The 24,972-nt window shown below is 37.8% G+C and overlaps 1 protein-coding gene across 3 annotated transcripts in view; it reads left to right on the top strand.

The window, feature by feature from the left end:
* LOC150084856 (muscle-specific protein 300 kDa-like) overlaps nucleotides 1-24,972 on the top strand; it is a 1,257,473-nt gene that overhangs the window by 208,331 nt on the left and 1,024,170 nt on the right. For all 3 annotated transcript variants that reach the window (XM_090376651.1, XM_090376652.1, XM_090376650.1), the window contains 3 exons: nucleotides 6,093-6,245; nucleotides 10,496-10,663; nucleotides 20,659-20,985. In XM_090376651.1, the coding sequence (XP_090232777.1) occupies nucleotides 6,093-6,245; nucleotides 10,496-10,663; nucleotides 20,659-20,985 (648 nt within the window). The remainder of the gene's footprint in view (nucleotides 1-6,092; nucleotides 6,246-10,495; nucleotides 10,664-20,658; nucleotides 20,986-24,972) is intronic.

Here is a 24,972-nt window from a genome sequence, read left to right as displayed (position 1 = left end):
GACAAACTGAATAGATAGTTTGCATCTGCATTCATGCATGAGGAGTTTTTAGAGAGGGGAAATGCCAAAAGTTCTTCAAAGTCTAAAAAGGAGCTAAATTTTTTGAACTGTTGATATCAGTGTTCCAATTATTGATGATCTTGTTCAGTTTGCTGAAAAACTGAATGAGTATTTTGCATCTACATTCACACATGAGGAATTCTTTAGGGAAGTGGATGCCAGAAGTTTATCAAACTCTAACAAGAAGCTAAATGATTTTGTAATAACTGAGAGGAAAGTGGAAGAGAAATTGTTGAAGTTAAACATAAGAAAGGCACCCAGGGTGGATGGCATCTTTCCAATTATATTAAGGGAGGCAGCAAAGGAAGTAAGCAAACCCTTAGCCGTAATTATGAGATTATCTTTGGAGTCAGGGGAAGTTCCTATTGACTAGAGATGTGTGAATTTATCCCCAATTTACAAAGGGGGATCAAAAGGCAACATGAGCAATTACAAACCTTCTTTAACCAGCAACTCTTTTTTTTTTTTTTTCCCCCTTCCAGGGGAAAAAAAAAAAAGCTTAGCTTTCCCCTTCCAGGGGAAAAAAAAAAAAAGAGTTACTGGTTAAGGAAGTAATGCAGGAAAATCTAGACAGGAATGCAGTTATATTGCAGTCACAGCACGAATTCGTTAAAGGGATGATGTTGTCTGACCAATCTCATTGGATATTACAATGGCAGTAACAAATGAACTGGGCTATATATTTTGATTTCAGGAAAAAGTTTGATACTGTTGCACATAACCCAAGCACGGTACTAAGTACTATAGGTTCTAATACCTCTCGTGTTTGGGGTTCACATAAAAAAAAAAAAAAAAAACCCATAAAAGACTGCTGTACAGATTGGAGTAATGTGGCATCAAGGTCAAGTTACTGCTATGGATAAAAGGATGGTTGGTGGGAGAAGACAGAGAGTGGTTATTAATGGACACTGCTCTTCATAGACTAATGTTATTATTGGAATCTGCCAGGATTCAGTGCTGGGCCATTGTTGTTTTTTGTATGTATGAATGGTATTGATGAGGGTATATGAAGCTTAATATCTAAGTTTTGAAATGACACAAAGATTGGAAAGATGGTTAAGACAGTAATCAAGAGTAAGGGTGTATTAATGGTATTGATGAGGGTATATGAAGCTTAATATCTAAGTTTTCAAATAACACACAGGTTGGCAAGGTGGTTGATGACAGTATTCAGAGTAAGTTTCTGAAGCAGTATCTAGAAGAATTAGTCAGATGGGCTGAGAGACGGCAGTTTAATACTGAAAGTGAAGTTTAACACTGACAAATGAAAGATATTGCATATGGGTAGTAGTAATTCCAGATTAACATACTAACTGCATGGTACTACACTCAGGATACTGGAAAACATCCCCAGGGGCTCATATCTGGTAAGTATGGGCTTGGCACACCCAGGGTCCTGATGGATATCATCATTTTTCTCTTTCTTGGTAATTCCTTTCTACCTCTCTCTCTCTCTCTCTCTCTCTCTCTCTCTCTCTCTCTCTCTCTCTCTCTCTCTCAGGGTATTCGGGAATTTTTTTTCTGTCTGGTGAAGCATAAGCCTCGGGCTTCCTTGCACCATATGGCTGATAATAATAATAATAATAATTAAGAAGACCTGGGAGCCATCGTGCAGTCAGATGTGAAGTTCTCTGAGCAGTGTGGACAGGCTGCCAGGACAGCTTATAGGGTTTTGTCAATGATATACAGGAATTTTGCTAACAGTGATTAGCATTAGCATTAGTAGAGGCATTTGATGCAAGAAAGCAAGCTTATGCAGCATCAGCCAAAAAAAAAAAAAAAAAAAAACACTTCCACTTCACACCTCTGTTCGTTCAAAATACCTGTCCAGCTGAGCCTTAAACTTATTTAGGCTATCAACCTCCACCACAAGGGATGGAAGTCTGTTCCACCAACCAACCACCCGCTGGCTAAAGGCAAATTTCCGCACGTCTATCCTACATCTGTCTTTCCTCAATTTGAATTTATGCCCTCTCAGGTGATTTTTCTGAGCTAGAGGAAGAATCCCATCAGCATTGAGCATGCTTAAACCATTCAAGGCTTTATACACCTCTATCAGATCACCTCGCTGGTGCCTAGTCTCCAGACACTGTAATTTGCAAAACTTAAGCCTTTCTTCGTAAGAGCACCCCTTTGTTCCATTCACTGTTGCCCTTCTCTGTACTCGTTCCAGCAGCTCTACATCCTTCTTGAAATGAGGCCTCCAGACCTGTATACAGTACTCTAGGTGTGGCCTGACCATCGCCTTATACAATGGAATAATCACCTCCTTATCCCTGCTGGAAAAATTCCTGTATATCATTGACAATACTCCATGAGCTACTCTTGCAGCCCGTCTGCACTGCTCAGAGAACTTCATATCTGCCTGCACAACCACCCCCAAGTCCCTTTCATTCTTTACCACTGTCAGTGTTGTACCACAGAGTTGATACGTTGCTCTGGGGTTGCTGTTTCCCATGTGTAGTACTTTACATTTGTCAATGTTAAACTTCATTTGCCACCTCTCAGCCCATCTGCTCAACCTTTCCAGATCCTGTTGCAGCAGCATAGTGTCAGTAGTGTCCTTGACAACCCTGCCAACCTTTGTATCGTCTGCAAACTTGGACATTAAGCCCGATATACCATCATCAATATCATTTATAAATACAGAAAACAATAATGGACCCAACACTGAGCCCTGAGGGACTCCACTAATAACATCAGTCCACGATGAGCAGTGTCCATTGATTACCACTCTCTGTCTTCTCCACCTCAACCACCCCTTTATCCATAGCAGCAATTTGCCTCCAATGTCACACTGCTCCAATTTGTGTAGCAGTCTTCCATGTGCAACAGTATCAAAAGCCTTTCTAAGATCCAAGTATATAATATCAAAGTTATTCCCTGCATCCAGTTCTTTTGTGACTGCATCATAGTATCCAATCAAGTTGGTCAGGCAAGACTTCCCCTTAACAAAACCATGCTGTGTCTGAGCTATAACTGAAGTCTTGTCTAAATGATGCTGCAGTGCTTCTTTAACCAGTGCCTCCATTAATTTTCCTGGAACAGAAGTTAAGCTCACAGGTCTATAATTACTTGTGTCAGCCTTTGATCCTCCTTTGTGAATTGGGGTCACATTTGCACATTTCCAGTCTATGGGTACCTCCCCTGAGTCCAAGGAAGCTCTCATAATTATGGCTAAGGGTTTGCTTACTTCCTTTGCTGCCTCCTTTAATATAACTGGATAGATCCCATCCACCCCGGGTGCCTTTCTTGTGTTTATCTTCAACAGTTTCTCCTCCACTTTACTCCCAGTTATTTCAAGATTCTGCAGCTTACTGCTAGAGTTGAATACACCTCTGGCATTCCCCTCGCTGAATAACTCCTCATGTGTGAATGTCGATGCAAAATATTCATTTAGTTTGTTAGCTACCTGAGCAGGATCATCAACACTTGACCCATCAATATCAAGTGGACCAATCTGATTCATCCCCTTCCTTCTAGAGTTTACATAAGTAAAGAACTCTTTGCTGTTTTTCTTTGCATCCCTTGCCAAGGATTTCTCGTAATCTGCCTTCGCCTGCCTAACCTCCTTTGTAACTTGGTTGCATATCAACTTGTATCTATCATAGGCTTCTGTGTCATGTGTTAATTTGTATGTATCCCATGCATTTTTCTTCTCTGCCATATGCCTCATTAGTTCATCTGACATCCATTTTGGCCTGAACCTTGAACAATATTTCTTAGTTGGTATGTAAAGCCTAGTAGCTTCCAAGATAAGTTCTTTGAATGCTTCCCATTTTGAATTTGCTGTTGGTAACATCATCAGTTGGTCCCACTGTATAGAATTTAAATACTGTCTCAGTCCATCGTAGTCGCCTTTACGGAAGCAATAACCCTTCCCTTTACCCCTAATGGTAGTTACCTCTTTGAGTAAATCCCACTTCAGCACACTGTGATCACTGCCACCTAGTGGTTCATTTATCTGCAGATTCTTAATGCATGAAGAATCACTGCTGATAATCAAATCAAGAGTATTACCCCCTCTAGTTGCCTCCCGAACATGCTGATGTAGAAAACAATCATCCAATAAATCCACAAAAGCCCTGCTAGTGTGTGAGTAACCAGCCCCCAAAATCCAGTCAATATCTGGGAAATTAAAATCTCCCATTATAAGACACTCTGATTTACTGGCCCACTCTATTTCCCTGTACAGTTCCTTATTATACTCATCAAAGTCATTAGGCCTATAGCACACTCCTACTCTCAATTTTGATCTCCCAATGTTTATGTCACACCAAACTGACTCCACACTGCACTGTCCAGCGATGTCGACTGGCTTCACTTCCTTGGTTTTTATGTGTTTCTTAACTAATAGCATAACACCTCCCCCCTTCCTATCCTGTCTATCCTTTCTGTAGAAGTTGTACTCCCCAAATTGCAGTTCCGCATCCCTTATATCTGTGTGACACCACATCTCTGATATCCCAACAATATCTGCCTTCGATGTTTTGAGCAATACCTCAAATTCATCAAATTTATTTACTAAACTCCTAGCATTGGTGTACACGCAAGTATACCTGCACCTGTTTCTATTCTTAGCTACCCTAACACAACCCATGTGTTTACTTGTACCGCAATGGCTCCCAGCAGTCTCTGAAATACCATGCATCTTGTTTTTCAGGCTTCTGCTCATTCTAATAGAAGCAGTGCAAGAATCTCTTTCACCTCTGCCAGTGGCTACTGTCAATCTATTGGTCTTTGTCTCCCCCAAGCTAGCAGTTTTCCGACCCACCTAACACTGCCTCGATAGCATCAGCAAATATTCTTGCACCCTTTCTATTTAAGTGTATCCCATCCCTGTAGAAGCAATCTCTCCTGTTAACAAGTACAGTCCAGGCTGAAAAAAATTCTACCCCTTGAGCCTTGCACAGTCTTTCCAGGGCCGAATTGATCGACAAGGCTCTCATCATATACTCCCTCCTATCGTGTCTGGGCAGAATTGCAGACACTTTCAAATTCAACCCTAATTCTCGGCTTTTGTTCAACAGTGACCTGTACTTGTTAAGTAATTCTACCGGTCTCCTACTCTTAATATTATTAGTGCCAAATTAGTGATAAGGAGGTGATTATCCCATTGTACAAGGCAATGGTTAGGCAATATCTTAAGTACTGCATACAGGTCTGGATGCTTCATTTTAGGAAGGATGTAGAACTGCTGGAATGGGTGCAGAGAAGGGCAGCAAGATTGGTGAGGGGAACAAACAAGTGCTTTTACCAAGAAAGGATTCGGTTTTGCAAATTGCACCATTTGGAGACTAGGCACCTGTGAGGTGATCTGATTGATGTGTTTAAAGCTTTCAATGGATTGAGCAAGCTCAGTGCTGGTGGCCTTCTTCCTCTTGCTCAGACTATGCATGTGAGGGGACATAAATTAAAATTGAGGAAGGATGTTGCAGAATAGATGTGTAGAATTTTGCCTTCAGGCATTAGGTGGTCGATTGTTGGAACAAACTTCCATTGGAGGATGTTATAGGTCATATGGGAGTGTTTTTTTTTTTTTTTTTTCTTAATGCTTCTTGCTTGCATCATTTGCCACCCAATACTCATAATAATATCCTTCAGGACAAGGAAGCTTTTGCATAACTTTGAAATCATTCTGCCATTTGAATATTTTTTGGCTCAATTTAGGACTTCATTGGAGGTTTTTTTTTTTTTTTTTTTTTTTTTTTGAGGTTTTAGAATAAGGAAATTTTTGCTGGTAGATAGCATAAAGTGATGGAAGATGCTACTGTTAATTTATCACAGGACTATTGAGAGTCTTATTTCTTATTAACTAACTGTATTTTCATAGTCAGTTAGTCAAGACTATTAGTAATATAAAATGATTACTGTTATTACCTCTGTCTTTTTGATCAGAAATAATTAGCCTCTCCTTTACTTGCTTAATCTTATTGATTTAAATATTGCTGAGAAATTAATTCAAAGTTAAAAGTTAAAACTGTACTTTTATATCATATAATTAAATTTATTTCACCATATTGCTTTATTAGGCTTTATTAAGTGACTTGAATGCTAAACAGCCAGAATTTGATACTCTGTCTGATGAATCCCAAGAGCTGATTGTTGCCAGTGGAGAAATGCGAATTTCTATGGGTACTTCACAACTGATATTCCGTTTTCAGTCTTTACTTCTCACTTGTAAGGTAAATTCTTTCTCTTTCTCTGCTATTTTTAAAAAAATTAATATATTAGTAATACTTTGGAAAATTTTTTGTCTTAGTATTAGTACAGTAAAGTTGTCATCTGCATTTAATTTTCTGAATCCTTTTAAGCTTTAAACACCTCAGTTGTGTCTCCATATACAGAGCTCAATTTCTTGGTAAGAATATCCTTTTATCTATTTTTCTTTTCACTCCTTCCAAAAGATCAAGAACTGTCTTAAAATAAGGTTTATAAACTTGTAGGCATGTAGACACCATTCAATAGGTGGTCTGACAATTTTTTATATAATAGGATAATCACTGCTTTGTCTATGATGGCAAAGCTCCTATATATCAGTAACAAGGTACATCCCCGAGCTCTCTTTGGGGTGTACCTGCACTGTTCAGAAAACATTACATCAGACTACAATTACCCCCCCCCCCCAAACCTTTTTCATTATGGACTATTTTCAGTTTGGTGCTATTCAAATGGTATGTTATCCTGGGATTACTGCTACCCAATTAGTTCCACCATGCTGGAACAAAAACTTTGCGTATATCACCATTATACCACAACTTATATTTTTTCAATCCATCCAAGTTTATCTATCATTCATTAACCACCTTCTTATCCTTGTATCATCAGCAGAGTCAGACATTACACTTGAAATACCTACATCAATATCATTAATATGTATCAGCAACAGTAAAGGGTCCAGCACCAATGTTCTTTGCAGAACTGTATGAAAAGCTTTGCTGAAATCTAAGCAAATATTTTTCTTAAGCAGTTATCAAGGCCTTTAAAACTGTTGCTCTTATTAAAAGAAATACTTTCAGGTTTAAAGACCACAGATGTGTAGCCATACTCTAGAGGACAACTGTACTTCCACTGCTTGAGTTTGATCCCCCTTCAGGAAACCTTACCAGAAGGCACATTTTCACAAAATCAAAGCAGTAAAAAGAACTTTTGTTCAACATCTCATCTTCAGGAACTCCCTTTTTTACCATTTGGTTTACTGTTTATTCTGTGACTATTTTAGACTTAAGCCCCCTCTCCATTAAAAGAGCAATAACTGAAATCAAGCTTCTGACAAGAGTAAATTAGGAGAATATGATTCCTTTGAAGTCCTCCATAAAGTAAGCATCCATCTGCTTTCTAGAAATGTTTGGAACATAACTACATTCATGTGTGAAATTCTGATATTATGAAACAAAGTCCTCTTAACAGGCTCTTCAGAGTTGTCAACTCAACCAACTTGGATTTCTTAAACAATTTCAATCAGTAGAAGACTCAATTAGGAATTATGCCACTTAAGTATGAATATCTCAGTGTAGCCAGCAGCCATGCCCAGCTGTGTTCTGTTATATTTTAATTAATTAATTATTTATTTTTCCATTTACTTTTTTTTTCCTTTTTGGTAAGCTATTTACCAATTTTAAATGGGCATTTAAAAATGTGAAACTGTGTAGAGTTCTGTTATACTGTTTTTGGTTTCACCGTTATGTATATGTTGTTTTAAAAAAGAGAAAATATTAGCATTAACTAATATGGAAGAAAGAAAGCTTTTATATCAACAGCCAAAAAAAAAAAAAAAAAAAAAAACCCTTCCCATTTTACCCATCCATTAACTCCAAATGTTTGTCTAGTTCTGCCTTTAATTTATTTAAGCTGTCAACTTTTATGACAGATGGAAGTTTGTTCCAGCAATCAACCACCTGCGGACTAATGGCAAATTTCCGCACATCTATTCTACAACTGTCTTTTCTCAATTTGAATTTGTACCTTCAGGTGACTAATCTGGGCAAGAGGAAGGATCCCATCAGCATTGAGCATGCTCAAACCATTCAAGGCCTAATACACCTCTGTCAGATCAGCTAGCAGGTGCCTAGTCTCCAGACACTGCAATTTGAAGAACTTAAGTCTTTCTTTGTAAGAGCAATCCTTTGTTCCATTCATCAATCTCGTTGCCCTTCTTTGTACTTGTTCCAGTAGCCCTACATCCTTCCTAAAATGAGGTCTCCAGACCTGTATACAGTACTCAAGGTGTGGCCTGACCATTGCCTTATACAAGGGCATAATCACCTCTTTATCCCTGGGCACCTAAGTAGCCAGGTGGGCAGGAGCAGCAGTGTGTAGCACACACTTCTTGATTAGACCAGGGTTCGAGCCCATGACCACCAAATATGGAGGATGCGGAAAGGTTAGGAAATGACCAGCGCATATCCCCAGAGCAATATGGCCTTAGTTGCTAATGCTCCTAAAAACCAAATACAGCTTTATCCCTGCTAGAAAAATTCCTATATATCCTTGACAAGGCACCATGAGTTATTCTTGCAGACTGTTTACACTGCTCACAAAACTTCATATCTGCCTGCACAATTACCCCCAGGTCCTTTTCATTCTCTACCACTGTCTGTGTAGTACCACACAGTTGATACGTTACTCTGGGATTACTGCTTCCCATTTGTAGTACTTTACATTTGTCAATGTTAAACTTCATTTGCCACCTCTCAGCCCATCTGCCCAACCTTTCCAGATCCTGCTGCAGCGTACTGTCATCAGTGTCATTAACAACCCTGCCGACCTTCGTATCGTCTGCAAACTTGGAGTGCCAGTAAGTGCCATTAAGCCCGATATACCACAAACAGTATCATTTATAAATACAGAAAACAACAATGGATCCAACACTGAACCCTGAGGGACTCCACCTAATAACATTAGTCCACGAAGAGCAGTGTCCATTGATTACCACTCTTTGTCTTCTCCCATTCAACCATCCCTTTATCCATAGCAGTAACTTGCCTTTAGTGCCATACATGTACAGTAGTTTTCCATGTGCAACAGTATCAAAATCTTTCCTGAAAATCCAAGTATATGATATCAAAATTATTTTTCCATCCAGTTCCTTTGTGACCTCATTGTAGTATCCAATCAAATTGATCAGACAAGACTTCTCCTTAACAAACCCATGCTGTGTCTGAACTATAGCTGCAGTCTTAGTGACCTGCACTACATTTTTAACGAGTGCCTTCATTAATTTCCCTGGAACAGAAGTTAAACTAACAGGTCTGTAATTACATGTGTCACCCTTTGATCCCCTTTGTGAATTGGAGTCACATTTGCACATCTCCAGTCCATTGGGACCTCCTCTGAATGCAAGGAAGCTCTCATAATTATGGCTAAATGTTTGCTTGCTTCCTTTGCTGGCTCCTTTAATATAACTGGATAGATCTCATCCACCCAAGGTTCCTTTCTATGTTTAACTTCAACAATTTTTTCTCCGCTTTGCTCTCAGTTAATGCAAAATTATTTAGCTTCCTGCCAGAGTTTGATAAACTTCTGGCATTCCCCTCCCCGAATAACTCCTCATGTGTGAATGTAGATGCAAAATATTCATTCAGTTTTTCAGCTACCTGAGCAGGGTCCTCAACAGTTAAACGATTAATATCAAGTGGACCAACCTGATTCATCCCCTGCCTTCTACAGTTTACATAAGTAAAGAACTTTTTGCTGTTTTTCTTTGCATTGTTTGCCAAAGATTTCTCGTAATCTACCATTGTCTGCCTAACCTCCTTTGTGACTTGAATACACACCAGCTTATATCTACCATAGGCTTCTCTGTATCCATTTGCTTTGTGACAATCTCATACCAGCTACTCATATTGGTCAAGTATGATCTCCTGTGACCAGTTATCATGGTGTATTAACAATTCTGTGTTATGATTGCCTTAAAGCTCCATTCTTATCTAGGTGATCTGGTATTAATTTTTTAACTATGGATTCCATAATTTTCCTTTGTAAAGTGTAGTCAAACTTCTGTAATTATTCACCCCATCCTTTGAGCTATCGTTTTAGAATAGGAGAAGCTTCTGCATATCTCCAGTCTGTATGGACTTCCAAGCATGCTCATTATCATAAAGATTTATTATCTCTTTTGCTTCTTATAATATGATTGGATAGATTCCATCAGCATTATGTGTCTTGTTTACTTTTAGCTGTAACACTTTCTCTTCCATCTTTTGGTGGTCAAAAAATCTCTGCATAAATAATATCTTCTTTATATATAATATTTATAAGCATGTGTTATACTTTACAGTAGGTATGTTTTATATTTGTAATGTATCACCTGAATGCTCAGTGATCCCTATAATACACATGGATAGACGGATGCTCTACAATTTATTTTATTGGACATTAATTTATTTATTTGATGAATTTATTTATTTTTATTTATTTATTTGTTTATTTGAAGGAGTTGGTAAGGAAATGTGAGCAGCATGTAGATGATCACCTTCAATTTGAAGAGAAATATTCCCAGTGTTATAAGTGGGTAGATAGTGCTAGAGGAATGTATTCAGAGATTTGTGCTCTTTCTGGTGGTAACTGTGAATCTCTTCAGTGTAAATATGGCAGAAATAAGGTATTTATATTGCTTTGATTACTTACACTAGCGAATAATTCAAAATTTATTTTTTGTGCCAAGAATAAACATATTAATTTTAATTAATTTTGTTAATGACACTTTCAAAAATGTACCCAAATTTTTTTAAAACAGTTTGATTTTTTTATGTTATTTCTCTAATTACTAAATATGTTATTTCTCTAATTACTAAATATGTTATTTCTCTAATTACTAAATATGTTATTTCTCTAATTACTAAATATGTTATTTCTAATATATTATAATGCATTGTTGTATCATATTGTAATTATCACTGTCATAAAGACCTTTAAATAAATATTTTTTGAAGAATCCCTAGAGGTTACAATTTTTTTACTTGCTACTGAATATGTGTGTTAACCAAGACGTACAGCATCTTATCATATTTGGCCCCGGGTGCCAAGTGAATTCGAGGTCAAGCTTTTTTTCAAAGTACGAATAATATAGCGATTCTTCAGAGAGATAAAAGTTCATTTTAAGTTATATTGTTCTCTATCAACTGTTCATTTATACCCTAGTTCTGCACTTGGAAAATCGCAAGTAAGAACAGAAAGGAAAACCACCTTTCTTATTTATTACATATATTTCTTTATTTACTAACTAACTAACTTCCTTAACAACTTGGCTTCCTTGCGGCACTGCTCCTGCCTCCCCGTGGCGGGGCCGGAAACCTGGGAGGGAAAGTTAACCCCCCAGAGCAAAAAGGAGCTAACAGTGGAATATGAGAATTATTCTGATCTTGAGCAGCCTAGATGCTCATCTAGTGCTATCAGCAATGCTGATCATGACACTGACCATGACACAAGAAAGTCAAAAAGACTGCGCAAAGACCCAGAACAACAGGAATGTCCATCATTCCTTATCTTTCATCTCTCTCAGACAAGTCTATGAGTACTTTATCACCATTTCTCATACAAAAATGCTTCAAAAATGTGGCGGGCTCTCCCAAAATGGTGAGAAGACTCAGATCTGGAGACCTATTGGTCGAGACAGTAAGTCGTAAACATTCTGAGACTCTGATGAATCGATCAACATTTGGCGGTCTACTCATGCAAGTCACTACACATGCAACATTAAATATCTCCAAGGGAGTAATTGCAGAGTGGGATAAAATGAACGTAGCAGAAGCTGAACTGATCCAGGAACTGAAACATCAAAAAGTGATCCAAGCCAAATGCATCATGATTAGGAAAGATGGAGATTTTATTCCCACCCGTAACATCATATTGACATTTGGAACACCTATTTTACCATCTAGTGTCAAAGCTGGCTATCTCAACTGCTGAGTCCGACCTTATATTCCAAATCCTATAAGCTGCTACAAGTGCCAAAAATTTGGCCACTCACAAATGGCTTGTCGAGGAGATCCAGTCTGTCCAAACTATGAGTCAAAAGATCATTCCCAATGAGACTATGATGCTAAAACATCGCAATGTCCGAATTGCAAAGGCTCACATCCAGCCTACTCCAAATCATGTGATCTCTGGAAAACGGAAAAAAATCCAGAAGTATAGGCTAGAGCGAAAAGTTACTTATCAAGAGGCAAAAAAGAAAATTATGCTGAATACACCTAAGAACACATATGCAGCGGCATTGCAAAAATACCAATCAGCGGCAATACAAATTGAAGTCTCAGTACCCCCAACCATATCGATTGCAGATTGGGCCCAATCTATTTTGTCATCATCGATGAAACCAGCTCCTAAGGCAACACAAACGAAGTCTCAGTACCCCCAGCCATATCGATTGCAGATTGGGCCCAATCTATTCTGTCATCATCGATGAAACCAACTCGTAAGGAGCAAAAGGTAGTAGAGAGAGCCAACAACACCCCAGTCACAGTTCCACCAACTACACCACAGAGATCATCAGATAATACAAAATTGAAAACTGACTCAGCTCCAAATAGGAAGATAAACAATACCACATTAGTAAACAACAATTAATGTATAACGACAATTATGCAGACCCAAATGAACCTGTCCTAGTCCTAGACCTGTCCTAGAAGATGACATGGACACTGGGCACCCAACGCTTCAAAGAAGAGAGAAAGTGAAGCTCGATCGACGTAAACACCCTGTGAACAAAAAAGAGTCAGAACCACCCTTGTGTAATAAAACCAAATAATGCATCATATCATACAATGGAACTGTAGAGGAATTCACAGTAACATTGGTGATATCCACGAACTGATCAGTCTTTATCGTTTGTTTGTTTGTTATGCAGTGGGATATGCAGTGGTCATTCCCTGACCTTTCTGCATCCTCCGTATTTGGTGGTGACGGGTTCGAACCCCGGTCTAATCAAGAAGCGTGTGCTACGCACTGCTGCTCCTTCCCACCTGGTTACGGAGGCAGCCAGTCATTATCGTCCTGTAGGCATCTGTCTACAAGGGACAAATTTAAGACCACATGTATCTCTCTCTCTCTCAGTTAAAAATTATGCTCTTTTTTAGAAAAGACAGATCTGACACAATTAATGCTCATGGAAGGGTAGCAATATTCCTAGTTTCACAAGTGCCCTGCAGACATATTCCATTACAAACCTCGATTGAAGCTGTTGTGACGCGTATAGTGATTGGTATTACTGTGACACTTGCCTCCATCTACCTACCACCCAGTCAACCCTATACCATTCATGAACTCGATGACCTTATTCTGCAGTTGCCAACCTCTATCTGTTTATTGGGGGCAACTTCGATGGACACCATCCATTGTGGGGTTTTCCCAATGCAGATGGACGAGGACAACTTATTGATATGCTTGTTGACAGACAGAACCTAACTATACTGAATACTGGCTTGCCAACCTACATCCATCTGTCTACAGGAACAACCTCCGTAATAGACCTCTCTATCTGCTCTCCATCCCTCTTTCCTAGTATTGAGGGATGGTCCTTGAAGATCCACTCAACAGTGATCACTTTCCCTTAATATGTAAAATTCAAACATCAAATTCCATAATATCAGAAACCATATAAAATGGAAATTTTCTAAGGCAGATTGGGCAAAGTACACTTCACTCGTGTCTTTTGATCAAAATCTGTCCTATTGACATAGTTTCTGATCACATTACAAAACAAATACTAGCAGCTGCATCTTCTGCGATTCCACAATCGCAGTCAACAATCCATAGAATCACTAACTATTGGTGGAATGAAGGGTGTAAAGGAGCAAAAAAAGAAAAAAACCGAGTGTGGAATTTGTTTCGTAAACATCCTACCACCGCCGATCTCATAAACTACAAGAGACTTAGAGCTAAGGCACGTCAAATTCGGAAAAAAAAATGCTAAAAAAGATATTTGGATTCGATTTGCAAGCTCAATTAATAAAAATACCGATACAAGAATAATATGGAGAAAAATAAAACAGTTAAATGGCAAATTTCCTACATTATCCTCCCCACTTCTGAACTGGAATGGGCAGGAGCTTTCTACTCCTTCTAAGATTGCAAATGCCTTATGGACGGTATTCTCACAGTTGTCTGCCTCTTCAGCGTATGACCCATCATTCCAGAAAATCAAAGTAACAACAGAAATATCCCATCCGAATTGCAGATGTACATCTTCTTTACCCTACAATCAACCACTTACATTGTTTGAACTTCAAGAAGTCATATCTACCTCAAAAAATAGTGCTGCAGGCCCCGACGGAATATATTACATAATGCTAAAACACTTAGATAATAAATCAGTCTCTTCATTGCTGAGCTTTTTCAATCTCATCTTCCTTGAACATTCTTTCCCTAGTTTCTGGCACCACTCCTATATACTGGCAATTCCCAAACCAGGGAAAGATCATTCTTTTCTCGAAAACTATAGACCCATTTCTCTCACCAGCTGCTTAAGTAAAACTCTAGAAAAAATAATTCACCGTCGACTCACTTCGTTCCTTGAATCTAAAAATCTAATTTCTGATAATCAGTTTGGCTTCAGAAAGAATAGATCAACCCTGGATCTCATGGTCAGAGCGGAAACAAACATCAGGAACTCTTTCATCAGGAATGAGCATATTGCCGTGGTATGCCTGGACATACAGAAAGCTGTTGACACCACGTGGCGTTTTGGTATCCTGAGAGATCTCCAGTCCCTTGACCACTTACCATATTTCATGAAGAGGCCACTTACCATATTTCATAAAGAACTTCCTTCAGCATTGATCTTTTCAAGTTCGATACCGACAAGTTCTCTCCCAAAACATATATACAGGAAGGAGTTCCACAGGGCTCAGTTCTCAGTGCCATTTTATTTGCAATAAGAACAAATCACACGGCTAAAAATATTCCCAATAGTGTGAATTCATACCTCTATGCGGACGATCTGACTGTTTCTTGCAGTTCACAGAACATGACCTTTATTGAGCAGCAGCTCCAAATTTCAATTAATAATATTCAGCTATGGATGGCACAGAATGGGTATCGAATATCTTGTCAGAAATCTAAAGTAGTTCACTTTTGTAACAAACGGCAGATGCATCCAGATCCAGAGCTACACTTAAAAAAACATCCTATCCCAGTTATGAACAGCATTCGTCTCCTTGGTCTGATTTTCGATAGAAAATTGAACTTCATGGAACATGTTAAATACCTACGGACATCTTGCCAGATGTCCGTAGGTATTTAACATACAAAAAATTAAGATACTCAAAGTTATTTCATCAACATCGTGGGGTGCAGATTGGTACACGTTACTTCATTTGTATAGAGCCCTAATCAGATCTCGCCAGGTGGGCAGAAGCAGCAGTGCGTAGCACACGCTTCTTGATTAGACCGGAGTTCGAGCCCGTGACCACCAAATACAGAGGATGCGGAAAGGTCAGGGAATGACCACCGCATATCCCCGGAGCAATATGGCCTTAGTTGCTAATGTTCCTAAAAACCAAATAACAAACAAACAAACAGCCTTGATTACAGTGCACCAGTGTATGCTAGGGAGAGCGTGCTAGCATGACTTTCCCCTGTTCAGTATTCTGCCCTGAGGATTGCTATAGGTGCTTATAGAACTTCGCCAGTTCAAAGTCTTTACATTGATGCCCATGAACTTCCTCTAAACCTCAGAAGAAAGATGTTACTTCTGAACTATACAACTAAAATTCAAAGTCTACCTAACTACTCCATTAAGTCGATACTTAATGATCCTCAGCTCCAAATGTACTATAGAAATAAACCCAGGGCAATATTGCTATTTCTATCAGGTTGCAGGCATTGTCAGAAACTTTGAATATCCATCTTGACAAAGTTCTCCAAGATCCAATCAATCCGGATCACCCATGGTACTCTATCAAGCCATCCTGTGACAGTTATTTTCTAAACTGGGGTAAGCACTGTCTTGCAAACATCAACATATAACAACTCCATATTGCCCACACCCAAAATTATTTGCATTTTACAAAAATATATACGGATGGGTCAAAGTCTGATAATGGAGTGGGTGCCGCAGCTGTCTTCCCTCATAAAACCGTTTCCGTACCACTTTCTCCTGAATGCAGTAGCTATACAGCTGAATTATGCGCTATCAAGCTTGCACTAGAGCATATTCTATGTCTGTTCATCCAAAAAAAGCATGATATATGCAGACTCCCAGAGTGCGCTTTTAGCTTTATAGAACATCTCTCATACCCATCCTTTAATAAAGTTCATAAAATCCAAATTGATATTTATCCAGAAACTCCACCGAGTGGTCGTCTTCTGCTGGATCCCAGGCCATGCTGGGATACCAGGAAATGAACTTGCAGACTATGCTGCCAAGCATCCAATCAACATAGAATTATCTCACTATTATATTCCATATCCTGACTACAAATGTAATATATGAAAAATATGTATGGAACAATGGTCAATTCAATGGCAAGCTCAAACACAAAATAAACTCCATCAGATTAAACCTCTGCCGCAGTCATGGACCTCCTGCTTTCGTGTAAACTGAAGAGAGTAAGTAGTCTTAACCAGAGCACGAAGTGGCCACAGTCAACTTACGCACCTTTATCTCCTCACAGGTAATGATCCTTCACAATGCAATTCTCCGCTTAAAATGAAACATATTCTTGTTGAATGTGCTTTGTACACCACTGCCCGAAAAGTCTCATTCAGCCTTCTGCCTAATCTTAAAGAACCTTTGACACTCAACCATATCATAGGTAACGATGCTAATCTGCTGGAGTTTTTCTACTTTATCAAGCAGATAAAATTATATAATCGTTTTTGATTGAGGTCATAGTAATTATGATGCATGTGTATGATTTATACCATTGAGAGGTGCAATATGGCCTATGTAGCTCTTGCACCAAAAACAACAACAACAACATTATCATATTTTATTGAGTGAAAAGTCAGAAAAGTTAAGTCAAAAGGTGTACAAAATTCAACGTTCAATTTTTTTTGGATGAAGAAATGTTTATACATTTTTTTTTTATTTCAATAGTGCAGTATAGTTCTAACAATAACAGACCTCTTTCTTGGATAAAAAAAATGTGTCATATGAGTGGGCATAATGGTTTTCATTGTTTGCCATTTAGTATTACTTTTTGAAAAAATAAGAATTATGCAATTTTAAATACAGGAGATTATTTTTATTTTAATACTATTATAACTTTGGATTTTAATTTTTCAATTAAAGAGTATTTAATAAAGTCAATCATGCCAAAAAATGTTATGTAGACAAGCATGCTGATTTACATAATGTACATTATGTAATTTTGTCATTTATCTGATTTTGTCATTATTGGTCCATTCATTATCACAAATAATGATATATCTTGAATGATATATTTTAATACTATTATAACTTTGGATTTTAATTTTTCAATTAAAGAGTATTTAATAAAGTCAATCATGCCAAAAAATGTTATGTAGACAAGCATGCTGATTTACATAATGTACATTATGTAATTTTGTCATTTATCTGATTTTGTCATTATTGGTCCATTCATTATCACAAATAATGATATATCTTGAAAGTCAAAATATAATACACTTGGTCGTTGACTTACGACCTATGCGACTTACGACCACAAAAAAAAAAAATAAAAATAAATAAATAATAAATCATAGTTAGTTACATGTATCACAAAAATAGTAAAAAATCCATTATTTAAACAATATAACAATTGATTAATTTTAAACTAAACTAATTATAACATTATGTATGTCATAGTACACTGCAAAAATTCAAAATGAATGTTTATGCAATCTTCAGAATCAGTCACGTTGGGATAATTATAAGTACCTCCCTAATCGACACGCCCTACCCCCACTCTCCTAAAACATGCTATGCTACTTAAGTTAAAAATAAATTTTATATGTACAGTATTGCCTGGCGATATTTGTAGGCAATAAATTGTTTATGCGATAAACTGACGCGGCGGTAAACTGCTAGCGATTAATTGCTGGCGGTAAATTGCGAGCAATAAAATTTCTTAGACTCCTCTGTCACATACACTCTGTCGCTTTCAAGCATCTGTTGTATGTGGTGTATTAATTCAAATTCTATTGAAATACTGTACCCATAAAATGTTTAGTAAAAGGAAAATGCCTTCATCTACATATACGCCAGCTAAGAAGTTAAGGAAAACTATTGATTTAGAGCGTAAAATGAAAGTTATCCAGCAGTATGAAGGTGGAAAGAAAGTGAATACGATAGCCCGTGACTTGAAGTTATCACATTCCACGGTATCGACGATACTTAAGGACAAAGAAAGAATTCGGGAAGCTGTGAAAGGTTCTGCACCTATTAAGTCTACAATTTTAACCAAACAACGACAGGGACCCATCCATGAAATGGAGAAATTGTTGTTTATATGGATGGAAGATTTAATACAAAAAAATACACCCATGGGCCTTCACACAGTGCAAGCGAAGGCTAGAAGTTTGTTTCAGAGTTTAAAATCACGCGCCGGAGACGATTACGCACAAGATTTTCAGGCTAGTACTGGGTGGTTTAAGCGTTTTAAAAAAATTTTTGCTTTGCGTAATGTACATGTCACAGGAGAAGCAGGAAGTGCAGATGAAGATGGAGCCAAAAAATTCGTTGATAGTTTCGACTCTTTAATCAAAGAAGAAGGTTATCTACTGGAACAAATATTCAACGTAGATGAAACCGGCTTGCAATGGAAACGCATGCCTAATCGTACGTACATACACCAAGAAGCAAAAAGGATGCCAGGATTCAAAGATTTTAAGGATCGATTAACTTTGTTGCTTGGTGGGAATGCCGCGGGTTTTAAGCTGAAGCCTTTTCTCATTTATCATTCAGAAAACCCTCGTGCATTTAAGCACATCAACAAGCACACACTGCCCATTTACTACCGTTCAAACCGTAAATCTTGGATGACTCAAGCACTGTTCGAAGACTGGTTCATGAACTGCTTCATTCCCCAAGCTCGTGAATATTGTGCGGAGAAAGGTATCCCTTTCAAGATTTTATTGGTTATAGACAATGCTCCTGGCCACCCCCCTCATCTGGATGACCTTCATCATGATGTTAGAGTGGTTTTTATGCCACCTAACACAACCGCTCTTATTCAACCCATGGATTAGGGTGCTATTTCAGCATTCAAGGCTCACTATCTCAGAACGACATTCGCACAAGCCATCGATGCGATAGATTCTGATGGTGATTTATCTTTGCGAGACTTTTGGAAGCAGTACAACATTCTTCAGTGTGTCAAGAATATTTCGACCGCATAGGAATGTGTATCAAAGAATTGTATGTCGGGAATTTGGAAAAAGTGTCTAAAATGTTATGCGAATACTACATTTGAAGGATCTGAAAAAGGAGAGGAGCTGGAAGTGATTACAGAAAAAATAGTTAAACTTGCAAAAAATCTTAAATTAGAATGTGAAATAGAAGATGTAGAGGAGTTGCTAGCCTGTGAGACAAAAGAACTTTCGGATGAAGAGTTGATTGAATTGGAAGCACAGAGAGTGGCACAAGAAAAAGCGAGGGAGGAAGAAGAGAAGCTAGAAAAGAAATTCACTGCAAAGGGTTTATCAGATTCTTTTTCGCAACTAAATAAAGCTCTCGCCAGTTTCGAAGCAATGGACGCTAATGTCGAACGATTTACAAAGGTTGAACGTATCATTCAAGACGCTGTGCGTTGCTATCATGAGATATATCAAGAAAAAAAGAAACAAACTGTTCAAACAAAACTCAGCATGTTCCTCATCAAGAAAACATCTCCTACCTCAACTCAAGAAAATGACCCTGATGATCCACAACCCAGCACAAGCAAAGATTAAAAATTTGATTTTGTAAATTTCATTTGTATTAATTTTTACATTAATTTTAGATTGTATTTTTGTGTTTACAGTACATTATGTACAGTATTATTTTTCAAATTATGACAATACTGTATATGTAATTATAGATCGTAGTTTTGTATTTTTTATAAACAGTATGAATAATAAACCAATTAAAATGTACAGAGCGTTTGAATTTAACCTCCTAGAGAGAGACCTTTTATCTTTTAAAGATAGAAGCATTACTGTATTTAAAATGAAAAATAAAAGATGATAAAAATTTAAAAGATTATAAAAACAAATTATAAAAAGATTAGAAAGGTTAAAAAATACTGTTAATAAATATATGGCCGACATATGACCAGATCGACTTACGACCTGTCAGTCAGAACAGAAGTCGGTCGTAAGTCGACGACCAACTGTAATAACATGAATGTTACAATATTACGATTCATGTTGCTATCACTTAAATGAGGTGTTTTTTTTTTTTTTTTTAATTGTGAAATTTCACCACTACATCCACTTGATGGTTAAATAAATGTTTAATAAATTAGCGTATAATTTAAAATTTTCTCCATACTTCATAGTTTTCAGCCTCTGGGAAGTATGAGAGAATTTGAATAAAATATCTTAACAGTTAATTACATATCAATTTGGAAATTAAAATATTTCTGGATAATATTTTAGAAGTCATTCTGCTTTTCTTTGGACATACAGGTACCATAATTTTATTTCTTTCAGGAACTTCTTAACATGAAAAACTCTGGATTAAATCTCTTAAGTGCAACTGTTCAACATGGGGAACATCTGCAGGTTGGCACATCTCCTGAAGGTTGGGAAACTGTTCAGGGTTTACTACACAATTTACAGACATCTTTTGACCAAATATTTGATGAAGCAGCTAAATTAGATCGTTCTATACAATCTACACTCTTTGTTTGGTCAGAATTTGAAGAATTAATTCAAAGGTTACAATCATGGGTGACCAAAGCTTCAAACAATTTGGAAAAAATCCCTGATTTGGTTAGCACCTTAGATGAAAAAAGGAATACTCTGAGAACTTACAGGGTAAGAACAATTTTATATATTCATCCTTATTTACACCCCTCATTTTATTTATTCTTAGTCTTAATGATTATTCTAAATTAGTGATGTACATGTAATATATCTTAACAGTTATGTTTCTAATTAATAATGTTCAGGCAATAAATCTTAATTATTATGTTTTAAATCAGGTGTTCCCAACCTTTTTTACCTGCTGATTTCTTTGAAAACTGCATTTTTCTTTCATCAATCTCATCATCCAAAAAATACAAACATTGTAAAGGATGAATTATAAGAAAAATCAGTTAATAATAGGTAGTTTATTTATTAAAAAAATATAAAATAATTAAAATACATAGGTAAGTGACAATCAGTTGGTGATTACTTACCTGTTACTTTAGTAATGAAAAACACAGTAAAAATTATTATTTGGTTTATTACAGCCATTTTATTTTTGTAAAAATCACAGCCTGTTACATATCCATTTTAATCATTAGCATTAATTGTTAATGAGACAATTATAGTTGATGGTTTGCAATAATCTACTCTGTGCAGTATTTTGGCTAAAATTACATAATTTGATCTTAGGTTCCCATTCTGATATGTTCAGGCAGTTTCTTCTTTTTTCAGTAAATTATTATTTGTAAAATAATAAGAGAAGTTTACCTCTGTATAATCTGTAGAACACTTCCATATGATACTCTCCAGCAATTAAAACAAAAAAAATCATAAATCTTACATTACAGTAAAAAATAATTAAAACTCAATTGAACACAATTAAAAATAATTAAAAAAAAGACTGAACACAATTAAAAATCAATCTAACGTAATGAAAAAATTGCAAAAACCATTTTCCTTCCTGAAGCTGACAATGCTTTTCGACCGTATGTTGTGATCACAGAAACAAAAATTACCAAATAGGGGCGAGCATGAAACTTAAATAGGGATTATCTTTATGAGAGCTTGAAGGACAGGGTGGATGCCCTCGAAGGAAATAAATTGAGGGGCCCATCAAGCTCTCAGCTGCCCACATCAACGCCAGAGCTTGCACTTGGTCATCAGGCAACACAGAGGCAGCCCCCTAGGCAGAATGCGCTGGTCCCACAGGAACTAGTAGTTGTTGGTGACTCTATTGTCAGGGAAACGGGGAACATGCTTTGTAAAAAGGATAGGTGGAATAGGACCAGGGTATGTCTGCCAGGAGCAAAGGTTGATGACGTTGTAGAGCGGTTATCATCTTTTAAGGGCACAAAAGGTGATATAGTTGTACACGTTGGCACTAATGACATTAAGAGTAGGAGACCGGCGGAATTACTTAGCAAGTACAGGTCACTGTTGAAAAAAAGCCGTGAATTAGGGTTGAATTTGAAAGTGTCTGCAATTCTGCCCAGACACGATAGGAGGGAGTATATGATGAGAGCCTTGTCGATCAATTCGGCCCTGGAGGGATTGTGCAAGGCTCAAGGGGTAGAATTTTTTTCAGCCTGGACTGTACTTGTTAACAGGAGAGATTGCTTCTACAGGGATGGGATACAGTTAAATAGAAAGGGTGCAAGAATTTTTGCTGATGCTGTCGAGGCAGTGTTAGGTGGGTCGGAAAACTGCTAGTTGGGGGGGGATACAAGGACTAATAGATTAACAGTAGCCACTGGCAGAGGGGAAGTGATTCTTGCACTGCTTCTATTGAAATGAGCAGAAGCCTGAAAAACAAGATTCAGGATATTTCAGAGACTGCTGGGAGTCATTGCGGTACAAGTAAACACATGGGTTGTGTTAGGGTAGCTAAGAATAGAAACAGGTGCATGTATACCTCCGTGTACACTAATGCTAGGAGTTTGGTAAATAAATTTGATGAATTTGAGGTATTGCTCAAAACATCAAAGGCAGATATTGTTGGGATATCAGAGACGTGGTGTCACACAGATATAAGTAATGCGGAACTGGAATTTGGGGAATACAATGTGTATAGAAAGGATAGACAGGACAGGAGGGGAGGAGGGGTTATGCTATTAGTTAAGAAACACATAAAGTCCAAGGAAGTGAAGCCAGTCGACATCGATGGACAGAGCAGTGTCGAGTCAGTTTGGTGTGACATAAGCATAGGGGAATCAAAATTGTGAGTAGGAGTGTGCTATAGGCCTAATGACTCTGATGAGTATAATAAGATATTGTACAGGGAAATAGAGTGGGCCAGTAAATCAGAGAGTCTTATAATGGGGGATTTTAATTTCCCAGATATTGACTGGAATTTGTGGGTTGGTCACTCGCACACTAGCAAGGCTTTTGTGGATTTATTGGATGATTGTTTTCTACATCAGCATGTTCGTGAGGCAACAAGAGGGAGCAATACTCTTGATCTGATTATCAGTAGTGATTCTTCATGCATTAAGAATCTGCAGATAAATGAACCACTAGGTGGCAGTGATCACAGTGTGCTGAAGTGGGATTTACTCAAAGAGGTAACTACCATTAGGAGTAAAGGGAAGGGTTTTTGTTTTCGTAAAGGCGACTATGATGGTCTGAGACAGTATTTAAATTCTATACAGTGGGACCAACTGATGATGTTACCAACAGCAAACTCAAAATGGGAAGCATTCAAGGAACTAATCGTGGAGGCTACCAGGCTTTACATACCAACTAAGAAATATTGTTCAAGGTTTAGGCCTAAATGGTTGTCAGATGAACTAATGAGACAGGTGGCAGAGAAGAAAAATGCATGGGATACATACAAATTAATGGGTGACATGGAAGCCTATGATAGATATAAGTTGGTCTGTAACCAAGTCACAAAGGAGATTAGGCAGGCAAAGGCAGACTATGAAAAATCCTTGGCAAAGGATGCAAAGAAAAACAGAAAAGAGTTCTTTACATATTTAAACTCACGAAGGAAAGGGATGAATCAGATTGGTCCACTGGATATTGATGGTTCAACAGTTGACGATCCTGCTCAGGTGGCTAACAATCTAAACGAGTATTTTGCATCTACATTCACGCATGAGGAGTTATTCAGGAAGGAGAATGATGTAGATAAAGTAAACATTGGCAGTGAGCTGGATGATTTTGTAATAACTGAGAAGAAAGTGGAGGAGAGATTGTTGAGGATAAACATGAAAAAGGCACCTGGGGTGGATGGGATCTATCCAGTTATATTAAAGGAGGGCAAAGGAAGTAAGCAAACCCCTAGCCATAATTATGAGAGCTTCTTTGGACTCAGGGGAGGTACCCATAGACTGGAGATGTGCAAATGTAACCCCAATTCACAAAGGAGGATCAAAGGCTGACACAAGTAATTATAGACCTGTTAGTTTAACTTCTGTTCCAGGTAAATTAATGGAGGCACTGGTTAAAGAAGCACTGCAGGATCATCTAGACAAGAATTCAGTTATAGCTCAGACGCAGCATGGTTTTGTTAAGGGCAGGTCTTGCCTGACCAATTTGATTGGATACTATGATGTAGTCACAAAAGAACTGGATGCAGGGAATAACTTTGATATTATATATTTGGATCTTAGAAAGGCTTTTGATACTGTTGCACATGGAAGACTGCTGCACAAATTGGAGCAGTGTGGCATTGGAGGCAAATTGCTGCTATGGATAAGGGGATGGTTGAGTAGCAGAAGACAGAGAGTGGTAATCAATGGACACTGCTCAACGTGGACTAATGTTATTAGTGGAGTTCCTCAGGGTTCAGTGTTGGGTCCGTTGTTGTTTTCGGTGTTTATGAATAATATTGATGATGGGATGTCAAATTTAATGTCCAAGTTTGCAGATGATACAAAGGTTGGCAGGGTTGTTAAGGACACTACTGACGCTATGCTGCTGCAACAGGATCTGGAAAGGTTGAACAGATGGGCTGAGAGGTGGCAAATGAAGTTTAACATTGACAAATGTAAAGTACTACATATGGGAAACAGTAACCCCAGAGCAACGTATCAACTCTGCGGTACTACACTGACAGTGGTGGAGAATGAAAAGGACCTGGGGGTAATTGTGCAGGCAGATATGAAGTTC

This window comes from Mastigoproctus giganteus, chromosome 6 (assembly GCF_048544385.1).
Source record: "Mastigoproctus giganteus isolate SK-2022 chromosome 6, ASM4854438v1, whole genome shotgun sequence".
Taxonomy (NCBI): domain Eukaryota; kingdom Metazoa; phylum Arthropoda; class Arachnida; order Uropygi; family Thelyphonidae; genus Mastigoproctus; species Mastigoproctus giganteus.
The sequence above is the reverse complement of the archived record's forward strand: the minus strand, read 5'-3'. Positions and strand labels throughout refer to the sequence as shown.